Source organism: Belonocnema kinseyi, chromosome 9 (assembly GCF_010883055.1).
Source record: "Belonocnema kinseyi isolate 2016_QV_RU_SX_M_011 chromosome 9, B_treatae_v1, whole genome shotgun sequence".
NCBI lineage: Eukaryota > Metazoa > Arthropoda > Insecta > Hymenoptera > Cynipidae > Belonocnema > Belonocnema kinseyi.
Window position 1 is genome coordinate 83767511 of NC_046665.1, and position 12243 is coordinate 83779753.

General features: G+C 27.3%; 1 protein-coding gene across 1 annotated transcript in view; it reads right to left on the reverse strand.

Annotated features, from left to right (window-relative positions):
- The window catches only part of LOC117179297 (mediator of RNA polymerase II transcription subunit 12), a 72778-nt gene that overhangs the window by 1759 nt on the left and 58776 nt on the right, over positions 1-12243 (reverse strand). Inside the window, exons 10-11 of the mRNA XM_033370950.1 lie at positions 8080-8342; positions 3562-3726 (exon numbers count right to left, since the gene is read on the reverse strand). Coding sequence (XP_033226841.1) covers positions 3562-3726; positions 8080-8342 — 428 coding nt within the window. The remainder of the gene's footprint in view (positions 1-3561; positions 3727-8079; positions 8343-12243) is intronic.

The window sequence follows — 12243 nt, forward strand, 5'->3', positions numbered from 1 at the left end:
ACACACGATTACTTTTTTTCCAAAAAAATACTACCGGGAAATGACAGTGATTTTTTTTTTGACCGGGAATTTTAGAAATTTGTAGAAGAAAAATCTGTCCACGTTAGACTTCAACAGTTTTTAAATAATTAGTTAAATTGTTATGTTTTTCAATTATGCTGTTATTTAGCTTACAGTGCGTGATTCAACTTTTTTTTTACTTTAAAAATTTTCCATTAAAAATTTTTATTTCTAAGTTTACATTTTTAATTTAAAGAATTTTTAATTGCTTTCTTAAAGACTTGAACAAATAAAAAAATAAAAGCTTTTGTTGTTGAAAGTTTTGGATCCAAAAGCATTTTTATTTAATAAATAAATACACTTTTAAAAATGTATCTGTACTTTAAGTAATAAAAAGTGAACAAAAACGATTTGACAAAATAATTTTCAGATTTTATCATTAAAATTTAAACGGTTATAATTTGAAAGTTTTAGTCATTAAACAAATATGAAGGTGTGACTCAAAGTTTATGAACTATTTTCAACTTGAAAATATCTTCATAATCATATATTCTCGATTAAAGGATTTTATTGAATTTAAAATATTGTTTCAGTGTAAAATATTCATTTTTTAACCCATTCAATTTGAATTTTTTTATTAAAAAAAAATAATTGTTGAATATTTAATAATAGTTGAATTTTTATTTAAGAGAAGTAAATTGAAACCAAATATTTAAAAGTAAAGAATCTTTACCTGAATTGCTTGACATAGAAAACCTGGAATAGTTAAAATTTCGAAGAGCCTTTAATCTTTGAACGTTACAATTTTAATTGTTGTATTTGAAAAATGTTTAATTTGTAAATGAAGTTTTAAATTTTGATGTATAATTTACAAATAAACATTTGTAGAAAAAATGTAAACCTTTTTAAAACTTTCTTAAACCTTAAAACCTAGAATTTTTGAAAACATTTTTAAATATTCTCTTATAATAATTTTTCAAAATGAAAAATTATTTTTAAATTTCCTATGAATCTTAAAATGTTTTAATTCTTTTATATTAGGCTATCAGTTCAAGTTTTACATTAAGTTTTAATCTTTTCAAAACTTCTACATATCTCTTAAAATTACACAAATTTTGCATACAAATAATAAATGTTCAATTGCTATTTATACATCCAAATTGTAAAGAAATTTTCTAAAATTTGCAAAATTTTCTGAAAATTGTAGAAAAAAATCAATTAATTTTGACATACATTTAGAAGTTCTGAAAAAATTCCAAAAATAATTTTTAATTTAAAACAACTTCTAAATTTCTCAAGATTTTGAAATAAAATTTTGAAGCTTTCCAAAGATGTTTAAACAATTGACAAAGAAAATAATTAAATTCCTAATTTAAGAAGTGTCCAGTTAAAATTTTTTCAGTTTTTCAATATTTAATTTTTCTAGCTTAAAATTCCATAAAATTATATAATTTTGAAAATTTTAAAGTTCATTGATTGTTTTTTTTTTTCATTCAGAGCATTGAAAATGATAACGTGGATTTATGTACTTTTATATTGAAAAATGTTAGTACCTTTAATATTATACGCGTAAATTATTGAGCATTTGAATACAACATTTTTTAATTAAAAACTTTCAATTTTCAAAATTTAACAGTTCCACTATAAGTGCTTTCATTTGCAGCTCAGTTTTTATTACATCAAGCGGAAAATTTTTTAAATTTAGTGTTCCATTTTTTAAATTTCATTGACGGTGAAAAATGTTTTCGAACCGGGTAATGATCGGGAATTTATTTCGTCGATTAAAACGGCCACCCTGAAGACATATTTTGAACCAAAAATAGAAGTCAAATTTTCAGTTAAAAAAAATTATTTTCCAAATCAAACAATGAATTTTTAACTAAAATGGCGATTTTTTAACTGGAATAGTTAAATTTTTAACCAAAAAGATGATTTTTTAAATTAAAATTATGAAAATGTAACTGAAAGAGTTAAATTTTCAACCAGAAAGATTAATTCTTAAGTAAAAATGTGCTAGTTGATATTTCAAACAAAGAAGATTTATTTTAAATCACAAACAGTTGAATGCAACCAAAAAAGACGAAATTTCTACACAATAGTTGAATGTTCAGTACCAAAACAGGAATTTTTAACAAAAAAGTTAATTTTCTTTCAAATTTTAAAATTTCCACCAAAAAGATGAATTTTTAACCAAGAAAGATTTTTCAGGGAAGAAGGAAATAAAATTACAACCAAATTAGTCAGTTTTCTAAAAAAAAAAATTATTTCTTGAGCTTGTGGAATTTTTAATCAAAAAAAGTTAATTTCCTACCAAGACGACTTTGTGAGCAAAAAAGAAAATGAATTTGAAACGAAAAATATTTTAATTTTTAACATAATAGTTCAATTATAAAAAAAATACTCGAATTTCCAAACCTCAAATCTTCAACAAAAGAAGTTCAGTTTCGACTAAAAAGATTACTTTTACCAAAAAAAGTATCAACTTTTAACGAAAAATATAGTATTTTATATTTCAACAAAAATATATTTAAATTTTAAATAAAAAAACTTTTTACACCAATAAGGAAAGACAAAATTTCAACAAAATGCATAAACTTTCAACTAAATAGTTTAATTTTCAATCACAGAAAAGTTTAATATTCAAAAAAATTATTAAATTTCTAGCGAAGTAGTAGAATTTTTAACGAAGCAGTTAAATGTGTAGTCAAAGAAATTAATTTTTAACCAAAATAAATGAATTTACAAACAAGGATAATTTAAAAAAAATCAATTTTCAAACACATAGTTGAATCTTCAGCTAAAATGATGTATTTTCAAGAAAAGAAAAACGAATTTTTTTAAAATTAGTTTTCAACGAAGAGACGAATTTTCAATAAAACACATGAATTTTCATTTAAAGGGTTAATTTTGAAACTAAAAGAGGTGAATTTTTAACCAACAACCGAAAATTTAAATTTGCAATTAAACAATTTTTAACGGAAAAAGCTGGTTGTAATAAAATAAAAGATCAGTTTTCAAACAAAAATAAAACAACAAAAAAGATAAATTTTCAACTAAAGAGAAGAAACTTCAATTAATAACATTTTAATCGAAAACAGTTGAGTTCAACTCAGAAAAAAGGAGATTTTTCGCCAAAAAGAGTTGGTTTCAACTTTAAAATATGGTTATTACTTTTCGCTATAAAAAATAGAAATCTTTTGAAAACATCTACTTTGAAACGCTTTTTTAGTAAACAATAATGTTTGTGAAACTCAGAATCATACAAGATAAGCTGATCGTACTTAAAATATCAAATTTTTTCTTTTCAAGTTGAATAACTGATTAACAATTGATGATTTATGATTTTTGCGATTTATTTATTGGTGATTCATTAACAATTTGTGTTTAAAAAAAAACTATTTTTCATATAATAAATTTGAATTTTTGCAAAAATTAGACTTTCCCGGGTGGGTGGACACCCTGTTTTAGAACCCCCATATCTCGGTGTAACCATGGAATATGATGGCTTATATGAAATGAAATGCACTAGCTATATTTGCAATATTTTGGAAAAATTCTTACTTGTTGTTGGAGGTGTTGGTTCGATTGTAATCCAACATTTGTTGTCCCGACTCCAGTGACTCCAACAGCTCCAGGTTTTCCACCAGCTTGTCTATAAGGAGGGGCAGGCTGATTTTGAACACCTCCACCCATTGGCCCCATAGCATTCATCGTGACATTGGGAGCCTGTACAAAATTCAATAAAACAATTACAAACTCTATGCAGTAAAAACTCTATGGAATACTGTAAAAGTATATAAAATTTCCAGCAAAATGAAAAAAAAAAGAAAAGAATTAGAGTGTCTACCGACGGATGATTTTAAATTCCCGGTTTTCTCCCGGTCAATTGTTAAATTTTCCCGGTCAATTTAATCCTTAAAGTGCATTGTGGGTGTCAGACACCCCAAGAAATTTTCAAACTCTTATAAACCATACTTAATTCGAAAAAATTGAGTAAGTGTCGTCATCTAGCTCTAGATGGAGACACTAACTGTAAGTAAAGTCGTTTAGCACACTGCATCAAGCTTCAGTCTGCTGAAAGTGGAGGTAAAAAAATCGTGGGGTGCACATAAATATATTTTTTGAAAGCACCCACGCTGCAATATTTTTTTTATTAAATTAAACTATTTCAAAAGTATAGACACAAATGTTTAGGATAAAATAATTAAAATTGCGTGAGTTATGAATTTTTAAGTAAAAACTTCATTTCTTCACTTTTTTCAATAATTTTTTTAACAAAGAAATGGCTATAAATTCAACTCTACATTATAAAAGATACCTTAAACTATATCGGATAATTTTATTGTGACAAAATATTCAATAGGGGTTAAACAATACATGATTAAATACTCTGGGGTGTAAAAGACCCACGACGCACTTTACAGTGATTTGTACCATGTATGCACTTTGAGAGTCAAAACAGTTCAAAAGACTAGAATACTTTCAAAAGATTTTTAAATATTTCAAGAGATTTTTCAACATTTCAGAAGATTTAAAATCGTTGTGATTAGGAACAAAGATTTGTATTAAAGAAGCATAATTCTGATTTTTAAGATTTTTTTAAATTCCATTCTAAATCAGAATTAAAATTATGTTCCAAAAGTCACGTTCCACATCAAAAATGTTCGGTTCCAAGTCAAATAATAATTCTTTACGAAAATTCACTGTTTAAAGACTAAATTATAAGTATTTACGGAAATACCCCGTTACAAAGTGAAAATTATAATTCTTAACAGAAATTCTCTTTTTCAACGTGAAAATTATAATTCTTAATGGAAATTGCCTATCATAAAATCGAAATGTTATTTTTTACAGAAATTCCCTGTTCCAAGTCACAATTACATTTCCAAAAATTATCTGTTCCAGATCAGGAATTTATTTATTAACAACATTTTCAATTATACTACAAAGATAGCATAACTCTCTTTTTCTAAAATTTGAAAAAGGGAAGATTCAAATTCTGGAAAATTGTTGTTTGCAAAAAAAAACTTTTTAAATTCAAACAAATTCTGATTTTGAACAAGGAATTTTTCAAATTAGACGAATTTTGACTTGGATTAGAAATTATTTTTGTTTTCTCCACAAAATAGTTCATATTTCAAGCATACATTTTTTCACTTTAAATCGAAAACAATTTAATTCAATAAAAAAAAGACATTTTTTCAATAAAAACATGAATTTTAAGCCAAATAGTTGAATTTTCTATAAAACAATTAATTTTCAACCTACGAAGATGAATTTTCAAACAAACAAGGTTTAGCTTAAACTAAAAACCGTTGCATTTTCAACCAAATAATTGAATATAAATAACTGAAGCAGAATTTTTGAACTCTTAGAATACAGTCGAATTTTCAACAAAAAAAAGTTCATTTTCAACTAAAAGCTTGAATTTCTAAGCTAAAATGATGAATTTTTTAGAAAACCTTCGAATTGACAACCATAAACGTTAAATTTTCATCTAAAAAGTTCATTTTCAACAAAGAAAGATTTTTAAATTCAAAAAAATTTTGATGTTGAACAAGTAATTTTTCAAATATAACGAATTTTGAATTGGAACAGGAATTGTTTTTGTAAAATCACTTTTTATAAATCACAATTAAATATACTTTCTAAAATTTCCGTTTATATATAAAAAGTTACCTGTTTCAAGAAAAAATTATAATTATGTGCGAAGTTCCCAATTGCAAAGTCAAAATTATAATTCTTGAGCGGATTTTAAAAAAATTCATTTATTTATTCTCCGTCCAATCTCAGAATTATAATCCTTTTGAAAAATTCCCTATACCAAGTCACAATTAAATTAAATTCAAAAATTCCCTGTTTCAAGCCAGAATTGTATTTCTTTACAACATTTTATATTATAATTCAGAAATAGAGTTACTGCCTTTTTCCAAAATTTAATTAAAATTAAAATTTAATTTAATTCAAACCGTGACCAATTCTGACTTCGAGCAGGGACTTTTTTTTTTAATTTTCTTCTCAACCAAAATTAAAATTCTTTTCCAAAATTCCCAATCCGTTCAAAAAAGTCCCTCTCCTAGAGTCTAAATTATAAATCTTTACGAAAATCTACTGTTACAAATGGAAATCTCAAAATTAAATTTCTTTACTGCAATTCTATGTCGCAAATCAGAATTATAAATTTTGTTCGAAAATTGCCGCTGTAGAGTCAGGATAATTGTATGTCTTTACGTGATTTTTTAAACATATTTCTTCATTTGCTGCCTGTCTCAACCCAAATATATAAATTTTTTAGAAAATTCCCTATTCCAAGTGGAATTTGTGATTTTTTTCACCGATTTTTTGTTTCAACTGAGAATTAGAGTAATAATATATATGAAACCACTTTTAATTTAATCGGTGAATTAATCAAATTCCCGGTCAGTTCCCGGTAAATAAAATTCCTGAGTTTACGGTCAGGTAGACACATTGAGAATGTTCTAGCTCTCAATAGTTTAAGAGATATGTCCTTCAGAAGCAATTTTTAAGTAAAAATGTTGTGTGAAAATTTCATAATTTTTTAAATATCATATTTGTATTGCATCCTAATCAGTGTTGGATGAGTGCCTCTATAAAAAGTAACTCGTTACAGTTACGTTACTTTGCAAAAAAAAAAAAAAGAAACTCGTTACCGTTACAGTTACTTTTTCAAAAACGTAACTCGTTACAGTTTCAGTTACTAGTAAAAGTAACTTAAGTTACTTTTCATATCCCCTTCTCGCCTAATTTTTCAGTCAGGAAAGATTGAAATAAAATCATTTTTTAAAAATATAAAATGAAAAATACGCAATGTGTTCCGATCAGACAAAACTCAACTTCGAAGTTTCGGATTCGCTCGAAGCAATATGTCCAAAATGAAAGTTTGCTTGTTTACAAAGCTGATGAAAACCAGCGCGCAAGAGCGAAATCTTTTGTTTCCTCGACGCGTGCAATTTTTAAAATTCTCATCATTTGCATAAAAGCAATCAAAAGAAAGATAAACAGAAAAAATATAAAGTAACGAAAAAGAAACTTAAAAAAATTATTAGTTACCGGGAAAATAGTAACTAAGTTACGTTACAGTTACTTTGGAATTCCTTTTTAACTCATCTGAGGTCTATTGAATTCTTCTGAATTATTGTCTTAAAGCCTTTAAAAATCTTTTAAATTTCCTTGACGTTTTTTGAAGCATTATGAATTCTTTTAAATTCTATTGAATTTTTTTCAATTCTTTTGAAGCCTATTTAATTCTTTTGAAATGCCTGTTGAATGGTATTGAATTCTTCTCAAACCTATTGAATTCTATTGAATTCCGTAGTTTTGTAGTGATTCTGTAGTTAAATTAAAGTCTTTTGAAATTTCTTTTGAATTGTATTTCGATTTCTTTTGAATAATTGTCTAAGAGCTTTTTCAATTCTTTGTAATTATATTGAATTCTTTTCATTTTTTTTGAAACCTATTGAACTATTTTGAAAAGTCTTTGGAATTGTGTTGAATTCTTTTGAATTCTTCTCAATTCTCTTGAATTCTATAATTTTTTAAGTGATTATTTAGTTAGATTAAAGTCTCTTAAAATGCTTTTTGAATTGTATTTGGAATTCCTTTGATTTCTATTGAATTCTCTTGAATTCTGTAGTTTTTGAAGTGATTATGTAGTTAGATTGAAGTCTTTTGAAATGTCTCTTGAATTGTATTTAAAATTCTCTTAAATTCTCCTTCATCCCCTTCAAACCTATTAAACTCTTTTTAAGCCTATTTAATTCTGTAGTGTTTGAAGTGATTCCGTAGTTAGTTTAAAGTCTTTTGAAATTTCTTTTGAATTGTATTTCGAATACTTTTGAATTATTGTCTTAGAGCCTTTTCAATTCTTTGTAATTCTATTGAATTCTTTTCAATTTTTTTGAAACCCATTGAACTAATTTATTTTGAAGAACTATATTACTATATTATTTTGAAGTTTTTTTTTTTCAAATTCGATTGAATTACTTAGAATTCTGATGTACAACAAAGTTTCTAATAATCAACCCATTGGGTTCAGTGGGCTAAAAATAATATTCATACCTGAAGATAGGGTGGTCTTGCAGCACCTTGTTGCATTCTTTGTTGTTGTTGAATATATTCCTGCCCTCTTTGTGCGCCTAGCATTTGCTGATTCTGGAATAACATATTTTGCTGCTGAGACATCATGCCCTGCTGCTGCTGCTGTTGCTGCTGCTGTTGCTGAAGCAATTGCTGCTGCTGCGCCTGTTGTTGAGATTGCTGTTGTTGCGACAGCATTTGCTGGCCACCGTAGCCCCCATAATTTTGTGGCATTCCACCAACACCTGCAATTTTATTATTATAAATAACTGATGCACGATCAAATCTATTTTTATATTTCTGGAAAATCAATCTTCTAAACTAATTTTTTAAAATAATTTTAAATATGCTACAACTATCAGTTTATGACATCTAACTCTCAAGAAGTTCGTAACTCTTTTTTTATAGAATATGCCTGATGAAAGTAGCGATCCAATACCGAAAAGCGGGATTGCTTTAAAAAACAACAAACATCTGGAAGAGTGCTGAGAAGCTTTGTAAAAGAAATCTTTTTTTTCTCAATCGCTAAATCAGATGCTTTCAATCTTGTAACATTTTAAAAATAAAATAATTTCAGATTAAAATTGAAAATTTTATTTATTTGTTTCAACTAAAGAAAAAAAATACCCAAAATGATGAACTTTCATAAAAAACGTTGAATTTTTGAACAAAAAAAGAAGACTTTTTAACAAGGAAAAAAATCAATTTTCCACAAAATGTTTGAATTTGTAACCAAATTGATATATTTTGAATCTATAAAGATGACTTTTCAATCCAAATGGTCGAATTTTTAAACAAAAAAGATTATAAGTCAAACCAAAATGGTTGCATTTTCAAACAAATAATTACATTTTTTAGAAGAAAGTTGAATTTTCAATTCACAAGACGAATTTTTCATCCAAATAGATGAATTTTTAACAAACTACTTAAATTTTCAACCAAATAGTCCAATTTTTAAACGTTTGAATTTTCAACAAAAAGGTAATTTTCAATCAAGAAAGATCAATTTATAACGAAATGAGTGAACTTTAAAGTAAAAGAGACCAATTTTCAGCAAAATGGTTGAACTTTGAACCAAATAGTTGAATATTCAACATACAAAGATAAATTTCTAACCAAATGGTCGACATTTTAATCTTAAACAAATTTAATCTAATTAATAAAACATTTTTAACCAAATAGTTAAATTTTCAAGGCAAAAAGACGAATTTTTTTTAAAAGACAGTTAATCTTCTGTAAAAGATCAATTTTCAAACCAAAAGGTAGTTACATTTTCAGTAAAAAAAATTAATTTTCAACAAAATAGTCATAGTTCAGTCAATTCAGATGTTTTCCCCGCGTAAAATAATAGCTCCTTGAAAAATTGACAGATGGTTCTTCATACCACATTATAAGATATATGTAAAAAGTAACAGCTGCAAAGCTGTGCTCTCCTCCCAAAATGGCCTTCAAATGGCGAAATTCGTGTTTTTTTTTGCATTTAATCATGGTTTGCACAAAAAGAACGAATCGCACAACGAAAAGTTGTTAATCAACGTTATAGAGCATGAAATTCTCTATATTATTACGAAATTCAAACAAAAAAATTTCATTATTTTACTTGCAAATTGATTATTAAGTAAGATTCTTCTTAAAACTTCAATAATTAATTAAACGGCAAGAAATACATTTTTTGAAAAGTAAATACCTGATAATGGTACTATCATTATTTAACAAAGCTCCCTATTTTTTTCAATCACATCGATATTGTTGTGTCTTAAATATTACATTGTTAATTACGAAAAGTCCCTTTTTTGTTATTGCTATGAACGTAATCCTCCAGCGTTTATATTTGATGAAACGACAACAAAAAAATTTTTTTTCATTAATTTGCAAATATTTTTCATTTTGCAACTAAGGGCAACTTTTCAAATCACCGTATTTCCGTGAAGGAAGTACGCAGCTCATTGTAATTTCGTATATCGATTGCATGTGTTTTTAAAGAAATTTTGACGCCGCTTTCAATTGTTTATAACAATTACGAAGGGAGAATGTAATTTTTGTTAAACAATTTATATCTCCGCTCCTAATTAACATTAAGAGTTCAAATTTGTGGAGGTGATAAAGCTGCCTTTAGCCTTTCAACGTATCCCCGAGATATTCGATTTGAACCATTATCACGGGGGGAAAGGCAAGTACAAGTGACCCATCCGAGGAGCATCAATGCCGCGCGTCCGAGGGCGCTGGGGAGGGGATAGCGATTTCTCGATTTTCGTTGCTCGCACGGAAACGCTGTGGTGACTTCAAATTCGCTCGAGTAGTCATATCTACGAAACTACTCGATGAAAATTGATCATTCTTTTTTTAATTTAATAGAGCGCATCGAGGGGAAAAATAATCTTCACTCGAATATACTCTAATGCATTTTTTTAATCATATTGTTTGCAAGTGAAAATTGGAACTGTATTAGTTATCAATTAATGTTTCTTAAAAATGTTGAAAAAAGGTTTGCAAATCATCGCAAACGTGCGTTGCAAATTGTTTGCAGTATTACAAATCTCGCACCAGTCCATTTCAGGCATGTTTAATTAACCGGGTTTCTGAATAAATCACAAGAAAATTAACATCAGTAGTAACCAACGACTCAAAAGGAGCCCGATTCTCAGAATCCGTGTAGCTCGACAACTTCTGGGAATTAAGAAAATATACAATCTCGACAAAAACGTACTTTGCATCGTCACATTACCTAACGCACTTTTGCATTCCATCGATTGTGAAAGTTATTACATTCAATTAGTAGCTATGTGAACTAAAAAGAGGCGAAAAAAATGAAAAAAATTGTGCCGATCTATTATTTTACCGAGAAATTGTAATAAAAAAAGCTACGGCAAGCTGACGAAGCGAGCAAACAATTTGCAACGCACATTTGCAATGACAATACGATTAAAAAATTGCATTCGCGCACATTCGAGGGGAGATTATTTTCCCCCTCGATGCGCTCTATTAAATTAAAAGAAGAATGATCAATTTTCATCGAGTAGTTTCGTAGATATGACTATTCGAGCAATGAGCTGCGTACTTTTTTCACGGAAATACGGTGATTTGAAAAGTGGGCCTTAGTTGTAAAATGAAAAATATTTGCAACTTAATGAAAAAAAAATTTTTTTCTTGTTGTTTCATCAAATATAAACACTCGAGTATCGACTCCAGTGGCGAAACCCGATGTGCGATTTCTGGATTGACTCTCGTAGCAATAACAAAAAAGGGACTTTTCTTGAATAGCAATGTAATATTTAAGAAACAACAATATGGATGTAATTAAAAAAAATAGGGAACATTGTTCAATAATAAAGGTATCATTATCGGGTATTCACATTCCAAAAAATTTATTTCTTGCCGTCTAATTAATTATTGGAGTTTTAAGAAGAATATTACTCAATAATCAATTTGCAAGTAAAATAATTAAGTTTTTTTGTTTGAATTGCGCAATAATATAGAGAATTTCATGCTCTACAACATTAATTAACAACTTTTCGTTGCGCAATTCGTTCTTTTTGTGCAAATAATGATTAAATGCAAAAAAACACGAATTTCGCCATTTGAACGCCATTTTGGGAGGAGAGCACATCTTTTCAGCTGTTACTTTTTACATATATACCTTATAGGATGGTTGAAGAACCATCTTAAATTTTCAAGGTGCTACTATTTTACGCAGGAATCGAGGGTAAAATGTGCTAGATTGACTGGACTATCAAGTTTTCAACAAAAAAGATGAATTTTCAAGCAAAAATATGAATTTTCAACCAAGAAGATTAATTTTTTACCAAAAAGAACGAATTTTTAACTAGATACTTGAATTTTCAATTATAAACGATAGATTTTAAACTAAAAATAGAATATTTAAGTTTTCAACTAAAAAAATTAATTTGCAAAATAAAAAAATTGCCCTAACTAGGAGGTTTTTCAGCCAGGATAGACACTAGGGTGGACCGAAAAAAATCCATTACTTATAGCAAAAAATTGCATGTAACTCTTTATAAGCTGAATATTCTGTCAAATTTGTTTGCATTCAATGAGTATTTTTTACCTCCCCAAGCATGTTAAAAATGTATGTTAAAAAAGAAATTTAAGCGTAAATTATGTGAAAAAATAAATTCTTTCAGTCAT